This window comes from Scomber japonicus, chromosome 16 (assembly GCF_027409825.1).
Source record: "Scomber japonicus isolate fScoJap1 chromosome 16, fScoJap1.pri, whole genome shotgun sequence".
Classification (NCBI taxonomy): Eukaryota; Metazoa; Chordata; class Actinopteri; order Scombriformes; family Scombridae; genus Scomber; species Scomber japonicus.
This window is the reverse complement of record NC_070593.1, coordinates 5,099,864-5,123,975: the sequence shown is the minus strand read 5'-3', so window position 1 is coordinate 5,123,975 and position 24,112 is coordinate 5,099,864. Positions and strand designations below refer to the sequence as shown.

At 39.8% G+C, this 24,112-nt stretch overlaps 1 protein-coding gene across 1 annotated transcript; it reads left to right on the top strand.

Moving 5' to 3' along the window:
- Positions 1–333: 333 nt before the first annotated feature.
- On the top strand, positions 334–23,558 carry LOC128375825 (neuroblast differentiation-associated protein AHNAK-like). The gene is made up of 10 exons (XM_053336239.1): positions 334–391; positions 7,550–7,599; positions 8,557–8,667; positions 9,857–9,964; positions 10,090–10,243; positions 10,499–10,659; positions 10,761–11,524; positions 11,570–12,521; positions 12,735–20,690; positions 20,856–23,558. The coding sequence occupies exons 1-10, from the start codon at positions 334–336 to the stop codon at positions 23,556–23,558; spliced, it is 13,017 nt and encodes a 4,338-aa protein (XP_053192214.1).
- The last annotated feature ends 554 nt before the right edge of the window (positions 23,559–24,112 follow it).

Below are 24,112 nucleotides of genomic sequence, written 5' to 3'. Positions count from 1 at the left end.
CCCATAATTAAGTTAGCGTGCTGTGCTGGAGGTCCATGTTTACGGGGCAGGCGAGGGAGTTTCCTTCACTCTGTGGACAGCTCAGAGCGCGGAGTAGGCAGCAGCGAGCTCTCTCACTTCTCTTCTTTCTCGGGTTATTTCTGCAACTCATCCTTCGCTGCGCTTGCGACTGGCTGACCCTAACGCGCAGGAGGAGCCGGGGGGAAGCAGCTACACGAGCACCTGCTCAACCCTGCACCACCACCACCACCTTTCCTCCCTCCATCTCCCCCCGCCTGTGTGGCCCGGGACCTCGTCTCTTCTGCTGCCGCTGCCTCCATCACCGCTGCCATCATGTGCGACTGTTTCCACCTGGCCTTCCCCAACTGGCACGCAGCCTCCTCAGGGACGGGTGGGCATCATTCTCTTTGCTCTCTCTCTCTCTCTCTGCTCTTTATTCCTCTCTCACTCTCTCTCTCTGTCCGATGCTTTCCCCTCTGCAACTCACTGATTCAGCAGCAGGGTTCAGTAGTGCAGTGGAAGAGATTATTTAAGTGTGTGTGTTTGTGATGGAGAGAGACAGTGAGCGAGTGTGATGCTGCCTCTATTGCTGCTGCTGCTGTTGTGTTACTGACCTGCAGTGAGCGCTGGGTGTGTCTGCAGAGTGCAGGGGAGGGTGTTTAAGGATGTCATCATCGTTTTTGACAGGGAGCTCCGCACTTCTCCTGTTTCTCTCCCGCTGTGTGTTTGAAGCAGAGGCTGAAAGGCAAACAGACGAGGTGTTACTGTGGCGGCTCGGCAGAGCAGAAATCAGGATTTGCAAAAAACAGTAGCAGAGGATAACTTCCTGAGATGAATGAGTCTGCTGAAATGTGGGAGCATAAATATTTCGGGAAAATTAGATATATCTTCGCTGGCAGAATCTGAGAGATCTAAGCTGCAAGGCTCCAGGCTTTATGTGATAGAAGGAAGAGCTACTAACCTTGCATCACTTTTACTGTAATAACAATAAAATACATGAACATTTCTGAAAGTTTAGGAAGCTGAAATCTCTAAAACATGAGTGCACTGGTAGCGCTGCAGTTTGCACTTTCCACTTTCCCTCTTCATATATGCTTTACTTACTCTTTCATGTTCATTAGTGCACAGTTTAAGGGAATCACATGGAAATTAGTTGAGGCAAAAAAAATGACATCAAAGAGATGCTGATGATCCGTCATGTAAATAAACCGTATCTGATCATGTGGGCGTAGAGCATAGCTATATGGTTTGTGTGAAATTGAAAACTGAAATTAAATTCAAGCTGAATCAGCACATATGAAGCTGAAAAAGTATTTTGAAGTTTGAGTGCATGTCTGTGAAAAGTTATGATTTTCGTACTTTAGTTGCTTTATCAGATAAGACGAGTTTTAAACCTTTTAAATAGTTGCTTTGTGTGGATGTTTTCTGGTGCATGAGCAGCAGTTTTAATTTGATTTAAGATGTAGCTTATAGGCTTCTACAGTGTATAGTGACTAATAAGAAAGAGTAAGTTAGTGATGAAGAAATTGCTGCGTCACCAATATACAGTTCTTCCTGATCAGGAGAAATTTACAGCGACGATAAAAGCAGCAAAGTACCCATAAAAAGTAAAATGATGGTTATGTTTCATAGGTTATTGGAGGATAATGGAGTATTACAGTATGATATCATAGACTATGCTGTCCCATGTCGCAGCAAAAGATAGATTTTTCAATTTCTGCCAATTCTCCTCATTTTCTTCTGCTGCCACTTAGGCAGAGGTTTGTGTTGCTCTGAGAGGTTTCAGAGAGAGACAGAGAGTGAGTTTGTCTGACAGCGAGGAAGCGAGCCAGACAAAGTGGCTGATCTACTCGGCAGTGGTGCCTGTAAAAGACGATCCTGATCCATTACGAACCATCTGGCTCATTGGGATGAATCCTGCTCTTAAATCAATATTACACCACCGTCAGTCTGAAAAAAGACAGTCTGAGTGTTTGTTTTAACCTGCTTGGATCAGACAGGTGAACTGATGCATAGATTTCTAAATGATTTGATTTCAACTAACTGAAGTTGCTCATAGTTTGTGTCTACATGTAACGCTTACATATATCTGTTCATATCATGATAATCTACACCCAGATTTCCCTTCTTGTTGTGATGGAAAGTGCCTTTTAAACAGCATCTGTTGCAGTATATTAAAACTGAGAACAAGCGAAGTACAGGAAACTGTGACATAAAGTTGCAAGTTGTCACTAAATAACTTTTTTCAGGTCAATAACTTATATTTAATAAAAGCTTGATATCTTCACAATTTATCATATCACAGCAGCCTCTTTGAACTAACTGGGCTAAATGATCATGTTTAAATCAGTCAGTTGGCACTCCAGGCATGCTAGAAAAAACAAACACCGAGAAGTGTTTGCAAACACAGTTCAGCCCAGGTGTGGGTTTGCTGATTTGATATAATAGAGTGTGTTTGTGTGTGTGTGTGTGTGTGTGTGTGTGTGTGTGTGTGTGTGCATGTGTATGTGTATGTGTGTGTGCTGTTGGTGTAAATGCATGTCGTGGGAAAACAGGCAGATTAAGATACGAATTCCAAAGCTGTGATGAAACTCGCTGTAAATTTGCAGCAGATTAATAGATTGAAAGCATGCGCCTTTGCAGTCTCATGTTCATATAATCCATGCAGAAAATCTAATTCTGCACTGCCCTCAAATCTCATTATAATTTGGATCCAAATGAACTGTGTCTTCCAGTGAAAGGAGCTTGTGTCTGTCTGTTGCGCAAAAAAAAGGCAAAAAAAAAAAAAATCAGCAGCATCCCAAATCCGAGAGCACAAATAACGAGCTGTATCACTTTATATTAGTTTAATGAAGAGGAGAGCCTCAGGGAGCCTTCCAGGTACTTTCAAACAGGAAACCCAAACTGGAGCAGGAGGCAGTTATGTAAGAGGAGAGCTGAGGACAGGCAGCTAGCACAATACAGTCAGAGCAAATCTATAAAATTATTTATATCTACAGGGTTACAGTTTTTGGTTTTTGGTAATATTTTATAATTTGAATTAATGCCAATACATGCTGTGAATACATTAATATTAGAGGCTCATTGTCACAGCATCATGAGTGTTTGAAAGCAGCCACAGCAGTTTACTGGTCTCACTGGTCTTTACATCAGTAGAAGCACTGAGGAACGAGCCACACCCAAATCCAGAGCTGCAGTTGCACCCAAATATGAATCATGCAGGATCTGCACCACCAAAACAGTTAAGCATCTCTTGCTTTGTGGGTACATATCTGCAGAATATCGCCTTCAAAGTTACATTCAAACGTGAGGCAGCAGATCAGATTTCATTCATGTTTTATGTATATCTAATTTATGATAAGAGGAAAAAGTAGATATACCCTGCAATATGATTTTGTTTTGACAGTTTAAGGCAGCAATGAGAGTTGTTATCAAGGCCTCTGCAGCGCCCACATGACAAATATTTGAGGAAGGAGTTTCTACATGTGGCCCGCCAGTTGTTTGGGCAGGAATACTGGACATCCGCCTGAATTAAGTGGTGAATAATATAAGTAATATATCATCGAATCATAGTCAAACAGGGCCCGAATACACAAAGGTCCCTGTACACACTGACGCCATGATTCACTGCTACAGCTACAGCGGCTGTGTACTTCAGACATGACACATGACGGTTTTCAGCATTGAGGCACTTGAGGTTAATTTAATGAATTCATCTGATTCTGTTCAGTTTATCTTCCTGAATCCTGAAGAGACACTGATCTGCAGACACTCCACTTTACTCCTCAGTGAAAGGAAGTCTCAAGAGTTCAACCCAGGACATTAAAGTGCTCCACATCTTTACTTTCTATTGCTCCATTTCAGTGTTAGACTACATCTGTTATTATTCAAACATTTATTGCTTCTCCCTCCTTTTCTGGATTTCAAGAAGGACATTTTGCTACTTTATGTGACACCAGGTTGTATGATTGTATGTCCAGATGGGAACTTGATATTATTCCTTAAATCTTTAATTGATCCATTAGGGGTGAATTGCAGATTAAAATCTCATAGTGTTAATATCATGGGTCTTTTAAGGGACATATTCTTAAATTGGTTTATGGACTCACTAATTATAAAAGGGATTTTAATGATGTTTTTTGCATCGGTTTATTTATTGGTTGCTAGAGTGAAAATGTTAGTCTCTTAAGTTTAACACCAAATTAAATAAGCTACGACTGATTACCTTACATTACACTCAATTACACGATTAAAAGTACCACATCTTTCTTTGTTCAGTCTCTAGCTGATGCAGATAAGGACACTTGAAGGTCAGCAGTAACAAGTTGTAAACACAACACTGACATATCATCATTATTTAAGCTGATATGTTGAACCTTTTAGCAAACAGCTGTTTATTTCCACATCCAGCAGTTATGGAGCAACATTATCATTAATTTGGAGTCGCGTTTCCTCAGCTAACTGCTCATTTTTATTCATTATGTTCGCTAACTGTGTCTGTTTGTCATTTGGTGCCGAGTAGATAATGCACATTACAGCTTCGTCTCTGAACACAGCTGCCTGCTACGACCAAAAACAGCACTACGAGAGCGCTGAGAATGGACAGTTAAACAATGAGCTGAAACTCAACTATAAAGCTCCGTAAAGCTGATAAAGACGATAACATGCTGTCATTTGATGCATTGTTATTATAAAATTATTGATTTTTAGCAGCTTTAAGTCAATTAAATTAATTAAACTACAAGCAATCAATTACTTTTCTGTTTTAATGGCACAGCGTATCAGTCTTTTACTAAAAACTTAAAAAGAAAAATGATGGATTTGGAGATTGAAGTGGATTTAATGGCAAACTCTCATCATCATAATAGAAATGAATCTGCCTAATAAGCTAAATGTGGGTGTGGTTGTTGACTGATAAGAGATTATAGTGTATAGAGTGTATAGAGTTAAGGTTATTTTTGAGGAATATATAGTTGAAAGAGTCAAATCTCAGAACCAAAGTCAGCATTATGGACTTTTTGAAACCACTTAATTCAATTTGGGAGTGACACAAGTTCGAGCAAGGTATGACTGCAACCTAAAAGTAGGCTGAAAGTGTCCCGCCTCCTTTGTCCATCTCAGGCTGAACAAATCACTTTAGCCATTTTGGCAGTTGGACTCACACCAGGAGTGTTTAAAGGCAGTTTGAACGACGAGTTATTAAACACCTCGTTTTTTTATTCCCGAGGAGTTAAACTAACACACAGCAGCAGGTAGGTGAGATGTTGAATATAAGAGGATGCTAATGACTGTATGGAAAGGATTCATTCCACATTAGAGGTCACAGTGAAAGGCAGCTTTTGATTATTACGTTTCACAGCACGTCTAGACTGTGGCGAGCTCTTTGTGAATGTTTTTCTCTGTCAGATAAATGATATTCCTAAACCTGATGTCAGAGGAATTTAGCTTTATGATGACAGTGCAGGTTATGTGTCAGTATCAGGAATGTTATTTGATCACGTCTTGATATAAATCTTGAGTTGGGGACACACCCTGATACAGTAGGAGGATTGTATACCATCAGGCATTCAGAGGACTTCACATGACATACATTAAGGCTATGGGTGGGGTGATGGATGCTATAGTAAACATCTTCAGCACTGTGCAAATTGCAGGAATGTTACACAATCTCTCTTTCAATATTCAACACTTTCTTTCTTTTATATAGGTTTTAAATTAATACTTCCTTCAAAATTATAAGTATTGTATTGAATTCTTCTGTATTGTCATGTTTTATGATGAGTTAAGAGAACAGTTATTTAATGAAATGAACCAGAGATGTTTTGGTGCTCTGATGATGACAGATGATAGGATGGTTGTTTAATTTGAATGTTTATAAGTTGGCTACTTTTATCTCTAAAGCTTAAGCTGGTTTATTTGGTTAGTATTACCTGTATTTGGTATCTGGTTTGTGCCTCTTTGCATGATGTCTTGACACAATAATAAATTCAAATCAATCAATCAATCGATCAACCAATCAATCAATCCAGCTTCAAAGGCCAGAGGAAAGAGGTTGTTTTGGAAATCCTTCACAGAAAGTTTAACCTCCACTGTGACACAACCTAGTTGGGTTATTTGGCTCTAGTAATAATACTAAGTAGATCCAGAGTGCTTATATTTTTCTAGACTTGGATACCAGAGATTTTAACAATAGTGCATTATTATTATTTTTATTTTTATTGTTGTTATTAATAACATTGGAATATAATTTACTTTTAGGAGCTCCCTTGCTGTTCAGAAGTTCAACCACAACCACATTTTCATCTATCAATTTCAGAAAAATAAAATTATAATGCCAATATTATCATTTTAAGTACTTGATTTGGGTTTGAGGAGTTTGGTGGTTCTTTATGATTTATCTGACTGTAATCATAGACATAAAAACGATCAACTATCCTTCATTTGATGAAGATTAATTGTCTTGCCCAAAGCCGAAAAACATTTTATCTGCAATGGAAATAATTTGATTCTCAATGTTGAGTGAAACCGCATTTAATCATGTCAATGTCCAGTGACACTATAACAAATACTGATCTCTAGTCTCTTGATGATATTAATTTAACAGTCAATAAGAATCCGAAACCGCAGAAATTGAAGAGATGTTTAGCTGCAACAGGGCAACACTAGTTCTCCATGACTCAAGCCTTATTTTACTTATTTTATCTGCTGTTTTTTTTTTTTATCTCAAACATTTGAACAAGTACAACTCATGATATAATGGACCTTACATTAAATGTCTTGAATAGAGTGTTAATCTAATCTGAAATAGAGACAAATCAAATCAGAGGTTAGGTATCACAGCTGGTAATAATAACGCTCCCACTGACTAACCCGATTCATCTGGAGTCAGACTTTCCCTTTTTGGAAGCCCTGAAGGGGCTGAGAGGCTGCAGAGTCTAATCTGTAGATCAATACAGTGGATCACTTAACAAACGTCGGAGGCAGCGGGTTCCTGGGGGAATTATTGCCAGGAAGAGCTCTAAATAGTCTCCTCATCAGCTCCAGTGTCTCTCTGAGTTTCAAAACAACAACAGACTGAGTGGAAGCTTCACTTTTACTGCTCTGTTTTTGTCTATTTTTTGTGCTGCATTCCTTCATTCATGCAAAAAAAAAAAAAAAAAAAAAGGGCTAAAACAATGTCAGTCTGTGAAGGATAACTGTTCAGACTGTACTTTTTATACTAATATAATTTACTTAATGACAGTGATGTCTTGTTGAATGCATGTTATTTGCTGGGTTTTTATATGTATGGGTGATTATTTGTCAGATGTCTCACTCTGTTCAGTTACTCTGTGACCGCTTTCCTGCTAAAATTACCCTAATACAATTTTCCCTTTAGTCATGCCTCACCATGCAGTGTATTTGTAAGTATGTCATTTGTAGGTTATTTAATTGTGTGTGCAGATCCTGGTGGAATGAAGCTCAACTATTTACTAAAATATTTACGATGAACAGATGTCATATCAGTGTGGAGTCTGTACTTATGTTGTGTGTGTTTCTTTGTGAACAGAGGCTGCTCGAAGGGCGAGAGGACCAGAGTCCGGGAAAGAGGACGAGTCAGTAAGTGAATTTAATGTATTAAATCATTTTATATGTTTCAGTTTATTTATCATTCATTAAATGTGGGAAGATGTTCCCGTATTGGCTCCGTTAAAAGAAAAACAGTATATTAAAACTTCCCTTTTATTTAAACCATCCTACTTACCATGAGTTATACTTTACTTTATTAACATTTTCCAGGTCTGCATGTGTTAGCGATGCTGATAGCTTAAAGTTTACACAATGTCACAATTGATTTGTTTGATTTTATAGCTTAAATTGTTTTGCTGCTGTACATTATTAATATCAATTAATGTGCATCTTATTCTATGGAATCTATTGATTTGAAGTAAGTATTTAATTGGTTCCATCAGATAAGGATAACCACAAAAACAACCAAAAATACGTCGTAAATTGTAGGAATATATTATTTAGATATTTTAGTGTTAATCTCCAAGTGCAGCTGAGGCCACAATTCAGTGATCAGCTTAAAAGGTTTCTGTCACAACCTGTTGGTGGCATTAGATGAAAAGTGAGGAAGTCACCAAAGTCATTAGGATTAATCTTCTAGGAACCATTAAATTTCTGTACCAATTTCATGCCAATACATTTAATTACTGCTAAAATCTCACGTTGGATCAAAATGTTGGCCAAATTTACCATTCCTGGAAACAAACCACTAATGTGACATTTAAAAACTGGCAAACAGCTAAACACCGAATCAATGCAGCCTTTAGCTCAGGAAAAATGTCGTTACTACACATTTTGTCCATTTCATCCATCTTTCTTCAGATTATGTTTTTTCATGCTGGAGGCGGAGCTACAACATTTTTGACACTAAGTTTTTCAAGGAGCTGCAGAACAAGAGATGCAATGTCAAACTGAAATGGACTCAAATGTAGTTATATCTCTTTGAAAAAAAAAAAACAGTTTTGGGAATAGACCATGTGCTTATTGACTGACCTTCTGTTCTTGTAGATATGTGACGAGGCAGCTCAGTTCACCGAGGGAGAAAGACCTCGCCCTCAAGGATCGTCCCCCGTCGAAGAGTTTCCTGAAACTGAGAAATACACCGACAGTGACAAGGAGGTACAGAACAACACATCACTATCAGTACACAGACAAAATAAATCATTTTTTAAGCTGATTTATTTTTAGGAAATCAGAGAACCAACCAACAATACCCTAAATGAATTACACACATGATCAGAAAGGCAGGTTTCTCCAGCTGGGATCGAGTGGTGTACGTTGTAATTGTCAAAAACTTCTCTGAATAGAGGAAACCGGGTCCCCCTTTACATGAAAAATTAGGTTACTAGAGGGCAGACCATAACCTGGTTAGTTAAATGCAGCTGAACACAGTGAGTGATTCAACAGTTTCTGATTCAACAGTCTATTTTGTTCAGGCTGTAGATAAATGAAGTTAGAGAGATTCGCTTGTGACCAAGTTTGTGTTTTTGGCTCATTTATGCTCACATGGGGCCACATGAAGATCCCATACACAAGTTCTACCATCCAGTGTTACATGTTTGTAGAAATACATTGTTGTTCTTACATGAAAGAGGCAGAATGAAGATTTGTCGGTTCGTTTTTATGCCTCTGTATGATTTATAAAGAAGGTAATATTAGACCTAAATCTTATCAGCTATCCCTCAAGAGATAAAGATTAGTTGGCCACACAAAAACTAAAAGCATTTCATCTTCAATAAAAAATAATTTGATTGAATAATAAGTGATATTTGTAGAAATACATCATCATTCTTAGATAAGAGAGGTTGAGGATTTGTCGGTTGTGTTTCGGAAAAATAACATTCAAAGTTGGCCCCTTCTCACCGGCTCAACGTTACCAAAAGCACGTGAAATGAAGTGGTTGCTGTGTTTTTTAAAGTCTCGCCCTTACACAATGTATGGTGGCATTGGTGGGGGTCTACACACCCACTGCCCAAAGGTCTCTGGGGGGTACAATTTGTCAGCGTTTTGCCCTTTACTTGTCAGGCTCCGTATTTCTGTCAACACTCAACAGTGTGTGCTGCAAATAGGCTCTCTATTTTGTTGTTTATTGCAATGCTGTCCCAGGCTCCCCTGTTTGTACAGTATATAGAGTATGTACTCCTTCACTCTCAGTGCAAATGCTTCTCAAGCCCGATGCTGAATGAATGAATGATCCCTGTTGCCTCTCAGGTTTACTTAAGCTGTAGCTCTGCAAACTGCAACAGTAATCTATTTTCAGTGTTATGTTTACTTGAAATTCAAATATTTGTTTCCATTTTTCTTTAAGTGTGAAGCGGAGCATGACCCACACCACAAAAGAGGGAAGAAAACAAAAAAGTCTGGGTTTGGGTCCATGTTTGACAAGCACTCAACTCCCAAGATGAGTAAACTGAAGGTGAGACTTTCCCACCTTTTCCTCTCTGTGCTGGAGCTGTGAATGCCTTCAGGCTGAGTCGCACCAGAAAATAGCACAGCTAAAAGGTAAAAATGATTATCCTTTCTATTTTGATGTTTTGGCAGGAAGTACCCAGCCCTGAGTCAGGGGTGATTGTGAAAACAGCCAAAGATGGATGTGCGGAGGGTCTCATTTATGGTGGAGGTGGTAAAGAGGGAATCTTCATTAAGGACGTGGTACCCGAGTCACCTGCCTCAAAGAGTCTAAAACTGAAACAAGGTAAGCCAGCAGTTGCAAATAAGTACGTATTACAGTGACTTTTTTCAATTACTGAATTATAACTTAATTTAATCAACTGAAAAATCAATGGATTCTACCGTATTTTTTTGTATATTTTCCCATTTTAAAATTTCAAATATCCATTACAATAATTTTTAAAAAGGGAACTTTATGAGCAAGAGACCTTAAACATAGATTTCCATAGACTAAAAGTTTTCTCATCATAGTAAAATGTTTCATTTTTTTTTAATGTAGGTGATCAGGTTCTGAGCGCCACTGTGTATTTCGACAACGTGTCCTATGAGGATGCCATTCAGATTCTGGAGCATGCTCAGGCTTACAAAGTGAAGCTCTGCTTGAAACGCCAACCAGACATCACAGAGACTGAACCAACCATCGAATCTGATGCCATCCCTGTAACTATTCTCAAGCTGTCTCCTCACACTCACTGCTCACTCCTCTGTGATATTTAGTCTTTAGGCTAAAACTGACATTTCGTATTTGTGTTGCCCAACAGGAAGAAGACCTCTACGCTCCGGAGATGAGGGAGCAAGAAAAAACTAAGAGGCGTGGTGATACTCGAATTTCATGGCCTAAGTTTCCCTCCTTTGGCAAAGGACGGAAGTCACGCTTTACAAGGTCTCACAGTTCCTCAGAAGCTGAGGATCAGAGAAAGCTGGAGCTGAGCCCCACCACAAGTTACACAGATTCACCTATAAAATCTCAGGATGCCCTCAAAGGCAAGAAGAGGCATAAGATAAAGCTTTCTGTCCTAACGAGGAGAGGACGCGTAAGTTCATCTGAAGAACAGGACACAGACACACCAACAACTGGGCAGATCAGTGGCGTTGACATTCATCAGACACCGGAAGCATCAGACATAGGCTCTGAAAGCCCCCCTGGAGAAACACCTGAAGATGTTTTGACAGTGGTGGAAGGGTCAGACTTGAGACTTGAACAAAATCAGAAAAAACTGACTGAGTCTGAAACTGTTCAACACAAAGTTGAACTGATCACCATAGATAGCACTATGAAAACAACAGATCTAACTATGGCTCTGACAGATCAAGAAAGCTCCTCTCCTATCAAGTCCCCCGAAGGAAAGAAAAAAAAGAAGGAAAAGTCTGAATTAAAAATGAAACTTTTGGGGAGGGATAAGCTTAAGAAAGATAAGAAAGATTCAAAGGCGAAATCACCTAAAAGGCTGAAAACGCTGGGGGCAAGTATAGAAAAACCAGATCAACCTGAAATTGAAAAATCTGATGTCATCCCAGTTGTTGAGTCAAACACAGATCTACAGGGGGATCAACTGATGCTTGATACCAGTACCCAAATAATCAGCAGTGAGAGTCCAAAGGCCAAATCAGTGACACCAGTGAAAATAAGTGTACCACAGGTTGAACTTGATATAACTGATATTGCACTTGTAAAAAAATCTCCAAAGAAAGGCGAAGAAAAAACAAAGAAAGGCAAGGGCATTAAACAAAAACAAGACACAAAGACAAGTCCAACATTCAAACTGCCTAAAGTAGGCTTCAGTGACATTGTCACTGAGGAAACTATACAAAAAATCAATGTGAATGTTGAAGAAAGCAAAACAAATATCAAGCAATTTACAACTGAGGGTAAAGATGTAACAGAAGACCCATATGACAAACTGTCAAAAAGCACCGTTTCTGGAACACAACTTCCCAAACGTGAAGACATTGAGATCCCAGGTATGGAGGATGTGTCTAAGGGGACCACAGCCAAAGGAATTAAAGTGCCTGAAGCAGTTTTTACAGGATCTTATGAAGAAATCCTGTCTGAAACTGTACAAATGTCAATTGATGTCAACAGTGTGAAAGAGGCAGTTTCAAAATTGCCTGGATTTAAGTTGCCCAAGGTTGATACATCTGGCATGCCAATTCCAGAGGAAATTACTGTGATAGATGCAAATGCACAAAGAATATCAGTGAAAACACCAACAAAAGTTGTAGAGACCAAAACAAAACAAGAGGCACACGTCACTAAATTTGACGTAACTGCCTCTCCTGAAATCCTCAAGTCTTCAATCAAACTACCAAAGATCAAAGCTGATGTAACCTCAGAGGAACTTGTTAGTGAGGTCAAGGTAGATCCTGAAAAGGAATCCAGAGCAAAGCAAAAACAAAGCAACAAAGATATTAAAACTGGCCTCTATATACAAGAAGATATTATTATGATTGGAAAAGAGAGTCCAGAAAAGGTAGCCATTCATCAGACGCCAGAAATTGAGAAAACAAAAGGCACAGGGGACATAAAATTGGAATATGAACTTACAACTGCACTCAGTTCAAAAGAATCTGATAACAAATCAAAGAAGACAAAGATAGCAATACCTAGCTTTGGGATTAAAAAACCAGACATAAAAATCCCTAACATTGGAATTGATTTTCCAAAGCAAACTATCTCTGAGCAAAAAGCTGATAAAGTAGAAGGAAAGATGTCAAAAACTGAAAGAGGGAAAGACAAGAGGCAGCTTGGAGGAGTCATGGCTGATATCAAAATACCTGCAATCGAAACATCTGCAATGACAACTGGAGGTGAACTGGAAGCTCCCAAGGATGACTTTGAATACATTGATTCAGTAGGTGGTTCACTAGCCACCAAGGATGGGGGCATTAGGCATACAGGTTTCGGTGTTAAACTTGATGCTGCAAAGGCAAACGCTGATGTCTCTTTTCCAGAGATCAGAGGTGAAATTAAAGATGTTGAAGCTGAGGAGCACATAATCAAACTGCCCAAATTTGGAGCTGTTATTCCAGATGCAGCTAAGGATATAAACATTGATGGGGCAGAGATAAAAACACCTGAAAAAGAAGGAAAGGGTAGTAAGTTTAAAATTCCAAGTCTCAGTATCTCCATGCCAAAGGTGAAAGGACCTAAAATGGATGTAGGCCTCACAAAGACAGACGCAGACATCAGACACACAGAGGACATTATTCTAGCAAGTGCAGATGTTTCCATTCCAGAGCAAAAGCTGGAAGTCAAGAAACCTGAACTGGAAATCAAAAATCTGCAGTCTGAAGGTGACGTTGATAGACAAGGAAGCAAGTTCAAAATACCAAAGTTTGGAATCAAAATGCCAAAAATAAAAGGGCCTGAATTTGATTCAAGCTTATCAAAGAAAGACGTAGATGTTACACTACCAGAGGCTACAGCTAAGGTAAAATTCCCAGAAGCCCCTGACGTTGATGTTACTCTTGGAAGAGTAGATGTTTCCATTCCGGAGCAAAAGCTGGAAGTCAAAAAACCTGAATCAGAAATCCAACCTCTGCAGATTGAAGGTGAGCTTGATGGACAAAGAAGCAAATTTAAGATGCCAAAGTTTGGTATCAAAATACCCAAAATAAAAGGTCCTGAATTTGATTTAAGCTCATCAAAGAAAGATATGGACGTCTCAGAGGCTACAGCTGAGGTCAAATTCCCTGAAGCCCCTGAGCTAAAGATGGAGGTTGAAAAACCTCAGTTGGAGATCAAATCTCTGGAAACTGAGGGTGAACTTGATGGACGAGGAGGCAAGTTCAAAGTGCCAAAGTTTGGTATCAAAATACCAAAAATAAAGGGGCCTGAATTTGATTTAAGCTTATCAAAGAAGGGCGTAGATGTCCCAGAGGCTACAGCTGAGGTCAAATTCCCTGAAGCCCACGAGATTGATGTTACTCAGAGGACCATAGATGTTTCTATTCCTGAGCAAAAACTGGAGGTTGAAAAACCTCAGTTGGATATCAAACCTCTGCACATTGAAGGTGAACTTGATGCACAAGGAGGAAAGTTCAAAATTCCAAAGTTGGGAATCAAAATACCAAAAGTCAAAGGGCCTGAAATTGATTTCAGCACATCAAAGAAAGATGTAGATATCACACTACCAGAAGCCAAAGCTGAAGTCAAACTTCCTGATGTTGAACTAAAGGGACCATCTGCTGAAGTAGAAATTAAAGCTCCTGAAACCAAAGGTACGAGAAAGGCTGGAGAAGGATCACCATTGAAATTTAAAATGCCAACTTTCAAACTACCCAAATTTGGAACTGCTACTCCAAATGTCAGTGTTGAAATATCTGATAAAAACAAAGACATTCAAATTCCTGAAACACAACTGAAAACACCTGAAGATGGTGGCACAGTTGGCATTACAGTAACTAGCACTGATATTGAAAGTCCATCTCTTGATATGAAAACACCAGCAGCTGAACTTGATGGAAAAGGAAGCAAGTTCAAAATGCCAAAATTTGGAATATCATTGCCAAAAGTTAAAGGTCCTGAAATTGATTTAAGCTTATCAAAGAAAGATGTAGATGCCACATTGTCTGAAATTGAATCAGAAGTCAAACTTCCTGATGTTGACCATGGATTTAAAGTCAAGGTTAAAGCTCCAGAGATTGATATTCATCAAAAGGATGTCGAAGGATCACCATCAAAATTTAAGATCTCTGCAGAAGTACCTGATATTGCCAAAGATGTCAAAATGGATGGATCTGACATTAATATTCCAGGGAAGGAGTCTGTGGTTAACATTGCCACACCCAGCATTGACATTGAAGGGCCATCAATAGATATGAAAACAACAGGTACAGAACATGAGGGAAAAGGTAGCAAATTTAAAATGCCAAAGTTGGGAATGTCAATGCCTCACGTAAAAGGACCTGAAATTCACTTTGGTTTATCAAAGAAAGATGCACATGTCACACTACCAGAAGCCAAAGCTGAAGTCAAACAACCTGACATTGAACTAAAAGAATCTTCTGCTAACGTGGAAATTAAATCTCCAGAGAAGAAAATTTCAGGAAAAAGTACAGATGGATCACCATCAAAATTTAAGATGCCGACATTTAAACTGCCAAAATTTGATGTCGGTACTCCAAACATCTCTGCAGAAGTACCTGATATTGGCGAAGATGTCAAAATCGATGGAGCTGACATCAATATTCCAGGGGAGGCTGTGGTTAGCGTTGGCACACCCAGCATTGACACTTCAATAGATATGAAAACCCCAGTGACGGAACTGGACGGAAAAGAAAGCAAGTTCAAAGTGCCACATCTCAGTTTCTCTATGCCAAAGGTGAAAGGACCAAAAATTGATTTAAGCTTGTCAAAGAAAGATGCAGAGGTCACATTACCAGAGGCTAAAGCTGATGTCAAATTTCCTGGGGCGCCTACACTTGATGTAAATCTTGGAGAGGTAGATGTTTCAATTCCAGACGCTAAGAAACCTGAATTGGAAATGCAGGCTGAAGGTAAACTTGATGGACAAGGAGGCAAGTTCAAAGTACCAAAAATAAAGGGACCTGAATTCGATTTAAGCTTATCAAAGAAAGACGTTAATGTGACACTGCCAGAGATGAAAGCTGAGGTCAAACTCCCAGATGCCCCTGACGTGAGTCTTGGAACAGCAAAAGTTTTGATTCCACAGGCAAAGCTGGAAGTTGAAAAACCTGAGTTAAAAATCAAACCTTTGCATACTGAAGTGGAACTTGAAAGAGAAGGAAGCAAGTTCAAAATGCCACAGTTTGGCATATCTATGCCAAAGGTAAAAATACCTGAAATTGATTTAAATTTATCAAAGAAAGGTACAGATGTCACACTACCAGATGCTAAGGCTGGGGTTGAACTCCCAGATGCTCCTACAATTGCTGTGGATATGAAACCACCAGAGTGTGAAGCAGAAATTGATGGGCATGGAAGCAAGTTTAAAATGCCAAAGCTTGGAATCACAATGCCAAAAGTAAAAGGTCCTGAAATTGATTTAAGCTTCATGAAGAAAGATGTAGATGTATCCCTACCAGACTCCAAAGTTGAAGTGGATATTAAAGCACCTGCAATTGAAGGAGGTGAGCTGAAAACACCTAAAGAGCTTGAAATGGAAAATCTTGAACTGGAAATTCTGTCTGAGAGTGAACTTGGCGGACAAGGAAAAAAGTTCAAAATGCCTAAGTTGGGAATGTCACTTCCAAAAGTAAAAGGACCTGAAATTGATTTCGGCTTATCAAAGAAAGATGCAGATGTCACACTACCAGAAGCCAGTGCAGAAGTCAACCAACCTGATGTTGAACTAAAAGAACCTTCTGCTAAAGTGGAAATAAAAGCTCCTGAGATTGAAGCTCAACTAAGCAGTGTGAAAGGATCACCATCAAGATTTAAAATGCCAACATTCAAATTTCCTAAATTTGGAGCTGCCACACCAAGTATTAGTGTTGAGGTACCTGATATAGACAAAGAAATTAAAATTGATGGAGCTGACATGGACATATCTGTACCACAGAAAGATGTTGATGTACCAGAAGTTAAAACAGAGATCAGTTTGCCAGAGGTTGAAGTCAAAGGCAGTGCCGTGATGGAGCAGCAGCCAGGTGTTGAGGTAGATGCTAAACTGAAAAAGCCAAGGTTTTCACTATTTTCTTTTTCAAAAAGTAGTAAAGCCCCAGAAGTTGATGTTAGTGCTCAGGGTGTGACTGTTGCAATTCCAGAGGGGAAGGTGGAAGTAAAAGGAGGGGAAGTAGATATGAAACCAGAATGTGAAGCAGAAATAGACAGTCAAGGAAGCAAGTTTAAAATGCCAAAGTTTGGAATAACAATGCCAAAGGTAACAGGGCCTGAAATGGACTTAAGTTTATCAAAGGAAGATGTGGATGTGAAATTACCAGAAGCCAAAGTTGAAGTCAAACTCTCTGAAGTTGAAGTGAAAGCTTCTGCTGAAGTGGAAATTAAAGCTCCTGAAACCCAAGGTGCAAAAAAACAGACAGAAGGATCACCATCAAAATTTAAGATGCCAACATTCAAATTACCAAAATTTGGAGCTGCTACTCCAAAGGTCAGCGTGGAAGAACCTGATGTAAACAAAGAGGGAGCTGCAGTGGATATTACAGCACCCGGCATTGACACTGAAGGCCTATCGGTAGATGTGAAAGGAAGTGAACTTGAGGGATCAGGGAGCAAGTTTAAAATGCCAAAGTTTGACATCTCAATGCCCAAAGTAAAAGGGCCTGAACTTGGGTTAAGTTTATCAAAGAAAGAAGTAGATTTCCAATTACCAGAGGCTACAGCTGATGTCAAACTACCAGATGTGGAGGTCAAAGGTCCCGGAGCTGTCACAGTAGAAGTACCTGATATGGACAAAGACATTAAAATTCCTGAAGAGGTTCTTGCAGTTACCATTGTAGCACCCAGCATTGACACTGGTCGCCCATCAATAGATGTGAAACTTACTGGAACTGACCATGAGGGAAAGGGGAGCAAGTTTAAAATGCCAAATCTCGGTTTCTCTGTGCCTCAAGTCAAAGCTCCTGAATTTGATTTAAGCTTATCAAAGAAAGATGTTGATGTAACACTACCAGAAGCCAAAGCTGAAGTTCAACTCCCCGACATTGAAGTAAAAAAACCTTCTACCAAAGTGAAAATTAAAGCTCCTGGAATTGATGCTCTTACAACTGATGTTGAAGGATCACCATCAACATTTAAAATGCCAACATTCAAGTTACCCAAAGTTGAAGCTGCCACTCCACAGGTCAGTGTAGAAGTACCAGAGTTGGACAAAGACATTAAAGTGGATGGAGCAGATTTAACATTACCAGAAGCAAAAGCTGAAGTCAAAATCCCTGATGTTGAAATCAAAGAGCCCACAGGTTCTATTTCAGTCTCACAGCCACCAGTGACAGAGGGTGATGTCAAGTCGAGAAAGTCAAGCTGGACATTCCCAAAATTTTCATTTTCCAAGACAAGTGCTAAGCCCACTGAGGCTGATGTCAAACTTGATGTCCCAAAAGTTGACGTGACATTACCGGAGGTCAAAACGGAGGTACATCTTCCAGATATTGACATCAAACAATCCTCAGGTATTTCAACAGAGGAGGCACCTGCTACAGACCTTGATGCCAAATTGAAAAAGCCACGGTTTTCATTACCCAAATTATCGTTTTCAAAGCAAAGCATAAAACAGACTGAAGTCGATATCAGTGTTCCAGATGTTGACGTTTCTCTTCCAGAAGGAAATGTGGAGGTCAAACAACCTGAATTGGACCTTAAGGCACCAGAAGGTGATGCAGAATTAGATGGAGAGGAAAACAAGTTTAAAATGCCAGAGTTTGGCATCTCAAAGCCAAAACTTAAAGGGCCTGAAATTAATTTAAGCTTATCAAAGAAGGATGTAGATGTCACCCTACCAGAGTCTGAAGTTCAACTTCCAGATGTTCAAACAGGTCATGTTGAAGGATCCCAATCAGAATTTAAAATGCCATCAATCACATTACCCAAATTTGGAACTATTATTCCAAAAGTCAGTGCTGAAGTACCCGATGTAAAATCAGACATTCAAATTATAGGATCAAAGCTGGGGGTAACTAAAGAGGGAGCTGCAGTGGATGTTACAGCACCCAGCATTGACACTGAAGGACTATCTGTAGATGTGAAAGCTAAAGGAATTGAACTTGAGGGATCAGGGAGCAAGTTTAAAATGCCAAAGTTTGACATCTCAATGCCCAAAGTAAAAGGGCCTGAAGCTGCCGTTTCTGTACCTGATGGAGTTGGTGTTCCAAGTGTCACAGTACCAGTACCTGATATGGACAAAGACATTAAAATTCCTGAAGATGCTCTTGCAGTTAACATTGTAGCACCCAGCATTGACACTGGTTGCCCATCAATAGGTGTGAAACTTACTGGAACTGACCATGAGGGAAAGGGGAGCAAGTTTACACTGCCAAATTTCGGTTTCTCTGTGCCTCAAGTCAAAGCTCCTGAATTTGATTTAAGCTTATCAAAGAAAAATGTTGATGTAACACTACCAGAAGCCAAAGCTGAAGTTCAACTCCCCGACATTGAAGTAAAAGAACCTTCTGCCACAATGAAAATTAAAGCTCCTGGAATTGACATTCATACAACTGATGTTGAAGGATCACCATCAACATTTAAAATGCCAACATTCAAGTTACCTAAAGTCGAAGCTGCCACTCCACAGGTCAGTGTAGAAGCACCTGATTTGGACAAAGACATTAAAGTGGATGGAGCAGATTTAACATTACCAGAAGCAAAAGTTAAAGTCAAAATCCCTGATGTTGAAATCAAAGAGCCCACAGGTTCAATTTCAGTCTCACAGCCACCAGTGACAGAGGGTGATGTCAAGTCGAGAAAGTCAAGCTGGACATTCCCAAAATTTTCATTTTCCAAGACAAGTGCTAAGCCCACTGAGGCTGATGTCAAACTTGATGTCCCAAAAGTTGACGTGACATTACCGGAGGTCAAGGATGTAGATGTCACCCTACCAGAGTCTGAAGTTCAACTTCCAGATGTTCAAACAGGTCATGTTGAAGGATCCCAATCAGAATTTAAAATGCCATCTATCACATTACCCAAATTTGGAACTATTATTCCAAAAGTCAGTGCTGAAGTACCCGATGTAAAGACAGACATTCAAATTATAGGATCAAAGCTGGGGGTAACTAAAGAGGGAGCTGCAGTGGATGTTACAGCACCCAGCATTGACACTGAAGGACTATCTGTAGATGTGAAAGCTAAAGGAATTGAACTTGAGGGAAAGGGGAGCAAGTTTAAAATGCCAAATCTCGGTTTCTCTGGGCCCCAAGTCAAAGCTCCTGAAATTGACTTAAGTTTATCAAAGAAAGATGTAGATGTAACACTACCAGAAGTTAAAGCTGAAGAACCTTCTGCCAAAGTGGAAATTAAAGCTCCTGGAATTGACGTTCAGACAATTGATGTTGAAGGATCACCATCAACATTTAAAATGCCAACATTCAAATTACCCAAATTTGGAGCTTCTACTCCACAGGTCAGTGTAGAAGTACCTGATTTGGACAAAGACATTAAAGTGGATGGAGCAGATTTAACATTACCAGAAGCAAAAGCTGAAGTCAAAATCCCTGATGTGGAAATCAAAGAGCCCACAGGTTCAATTTCAGTCTCACAGCCACCAGTGACAGAGGGTGATGTCAAGTTGAGAAAGTCAAGCTGGACATTGCCAAAATTTTCATTTTCAAAGACAAGCGCTAAGCCCGATGAGGCTGATGTCAAACTTGATGTCCCAAAAGTTGATGTGACATTACCGGAGGTCAAAACGGAAGTACAGCTTCCAGAAATTGACATCAAACAATCCTCAGCTATTTCAACAGAGGAGGCACCTGCTACAGACCTTGACGCCAAATTGAAAAAGCCACGGTTTTCGTTACCCAAATTATCATTTTCCAAACAAGGTTCAAAAGACCCTGAAGTGGATGTCAGTCTTCCAGATGTTGACGTTTCTCTTCCAGAGGGAAAGTTGGAAGTCAAACAACCTGAAGTGGAAATTAAAGCAGCAGAAGGTGATGCAGAATTAGATGGACAGGAAAGCAAGTTTAAAATGCCAAAGTTTGGTATCTCAAAGCCAAAACTTAATTTAAGTGTCTCAAAGAAAGATTCAGATGTCACACTCCCAGAAGCTGAAGTTCAACTTCCAGATGTTAAAATGGAAATTAAAGCTCCTGAACTTGAAGCTCCAACGGGTAATGTAGATGGATCCCCATCAAAATTTAAAATGCCATCATTCACATTATCCAGATTTGGAGCTTCCGCTCCAAAGGTCAGTGTGGATGTACCTGATGTAAAGAAGGACGGAGAAGTTCAACTTCCAGATGTTAAAGTGAAACAACCATCTGCTAAAATGGAAGTTAAAGCTCCTGAAACTGGAACACAAAAAGGTGATGTTGAAGGATCCCCATCAAAACTTAAAATGCCGACATTCACATTACCCAAATTTGGAGCTGCTACCGCAAAGGCCAGTGTGGAAGTACCTGATGTAAGCAAAGATATTAAAATTGACGGAGCAAAGCAGGAGGTGCCTAAAGATGGAGCTACAGTGGACGGTACAGCATCTGGGAGCAAGTTTAAAATGCCAAGGTTTAGCATCTCAGGTTCATCAAAGAAAGATGTAGAGGTCCCCTTACCAGAAGCTAAAGCTAAACTTCCAGATGTTAAAGTGAAACAGCCGTCTGCTAAAATGGAGATAAAAACTCCTGAAACTGAAGCTCAGACGGGTAATGTTGAAGGATCCCCATCAAAATATAAAATGCCAACATTCACATTACCCAAATTTGGAGCTGCTACCGCAAAGGCCAGTGTGGAAGTACCTGAGGTAAGCAAAGATATTAAAATTGATGGAGCAAAGCAGGAGGTGCCTAAAGAGGGAGCTACAGTGGACGGTACAGCATCTGGGAGCAAGTTTAAAATGCCAAGGTTTAGCATCTCAGGTTCATCAAAGAAAGATGTAGAGGTCCCCTTACCAGAAGCTAAAGCTAAACTTCCAGATGTTAAAGTGAAACAGCCGTCTGCTAAAATGGAGGCGAAAACTCCTGAAATTGAAGCTCAGACGGGTAATGTTGAAGGATCCCCATCAAAACTTAAAATGCCAACATTCACATTACCCAAATTTGGAGCTGCTGCTCCAAAGGCCAGTGTGGAAGTACCTGAGGTAAGCAAAGATATTAAAATTGACGGAGCAAAGCAGGAGGTGCCTAAAGATGGAGCTACAGTGGACGGTACAGCATCTGGGAGCAAGTTTAAAATGCCAAGGTTTAGCATCTCAGGTTCATCAAAGAAAGATGTAGAGGTCCCCTCACCAGAAGCTAAAGCTGATGTCAAACTATTAGATGTTAAAGTGAAACAACCTGAAGCTGCTGTTTCAGTACCTGATGTACCAATTGAGGAGGAGGCCAAGTTGAAGCAATCAAACTGGGCATTTCCAAGATTTTCCTTTTCAAGGACAGGTGGCAAAGCCCCTGATGTTGATGTCAACCTTGAAACACCCCAAGTTGATGTTACATCATCAGAATCAAAAGCAGAGGTCTGTGTACCAGATGTTGAAGTCAAAGGCCATTCAATAGAAGAGCCGCCTGCAGAGGAACTTGATGCAAATTTGAAAAAACCTAGATTTTCCCTGCCAAGATTTTCTTTTTCAAAGCCAAGTGTTAAAGAACCTGAAGGCAATGCTGATCTGGCACAAGTTGATGTTTCTCTTCCAGAAGGAGAAGTGAAAGTCAAACTGCCAGAAGTTCAAGCAGAGGTCAAACTTGCAGAAGAACTTTCAACAAATGCAGAAATTAAAACATCAGAGACTGAAAATAAAGATGATGTTACTGTCAATATCACAGGTCCAAGTGTTGATATTAAAACGGATGCATCCAAAGCTGCAGTATCAGATTCTGAAACACCAAAGACTGAGACGGACAATGTGGGTCTTGCATCTCCAAGTAAATTCAAATTTTGGCTGAATTTTTCAAAACCCAAACCTGAAGATGAACAGGTCTCTGTTGACGCAGAAGGTAAAGACAATCAGCTAGAGATAGAGGCTGAACCCACCAAAGGAGAGAGTAAATCACCAAAAATGACTTTGACATCATTTGGTGAGATCCTCAAGAATATTGATGTTGAATTTGATGTACCAAAAACAGAACAAGAGGAGGAAAACCTTGACACCTCAAAGGAAGTTCATGGAACAGATGAACTCAGAAAGCAAGAGGCAAAGGGAAAGGAAACAAATACCAAGCCAGATACTACCAAAAGTCCTGAAAAGACAGGCTGGTTTAAATTTCCCAGATTTGGACTGACATCCCCATCAGAACCTGCAAAGATTTCCGAAAAAGACAAGCAAAAGGATTTAAAGAGCCCAGAAGGGGAAACAGCGTATGAGGAAAGTCCCACCAGTTCTGTTCAGTCATCAGACGCCTTTGCTGATATTAGCTCTGCAATGACAAGTGAACATGTTGGCCTGTCCTCATCTTCCCCAACCAAAGTTACTGTCAAATATTCTGATCCTAACTTTGCTACCGGCCTTGGAGATGTGCATGGTAACATCATTACTTCCACCACAAGGACTGGGCTGATATCAGTTGAGCCCAACTTACCTGAGAAAATCACCATTCTTTCATCGTCATCAGAAGACACGCTCAGACTGGAATCAGGAAAAATTCACGTCATTACATCGAACATACAAGCAACCCCAGAAACACAGCAGGCCAGGCTTCTAACCGCTGTCCAAGTCCAGTCGGCTGGAGGCCTTCCACTGCAATCAGAGGGTACCAAAGATGCATCGTGGACTGTTGAAAAGTCACAGAGCGGCAGCAGAACAGTCTTTGAGAAACACTTAGTTAAGAAAACATCAGGTGACGGCCAAGAAACAACTGTTATAACTAAACAAATTACACACGTATTTGACTCTGCTGAGCCCATCTCAGATGAGACAGCAACATCTATTCAACGACTGAAAGACACTGTGCACACTGAGAAAATGAAGTTTTTTGATGGTGCCGGGAAATGAAATAACTTGATGTAAAGTACATCTAAAGATAACATTCCTCATTGCCTAACCTCAACGGTTGGTGCGTTTACTGGCACGTTCACTGGTCATAGTCCTGCAACCAAAAAGTGAGATAGAAAACATTTGGGCTGACTGAAAAAGGCTGTTTGCAGGTTTAACTTACCAGTAACTGAATTTGTCAGTTTTTAGTTGTCAATCTCTGGTTGCATGTTGTTGACCGATAAAGAGATATGTTAATATAATTCACACTGAAAATGTGGTAAAGTTGTTTATAAGCTACGTAACTAAGTGCCCTAACTGCGAATTATGACAGGGCTTCACCAAATATCCCTGCTTATGGTACTGCACTAAAGTAAGCCATGTCTTTCGCTTCTCAAAGTCTTGATCGTTTCATAGTTTTTAATGTTCAATGTTAAAATAACGGGTTACTTGTGCTCTTACTTACTTATGAAGATGATAATCAACAGTGCATTTGATTGAAAAATCTGAACGAGAATGCTGCAAAAATCGATCGATGTTACTGACATTCCAACATGTTTACAATAATTTCACTG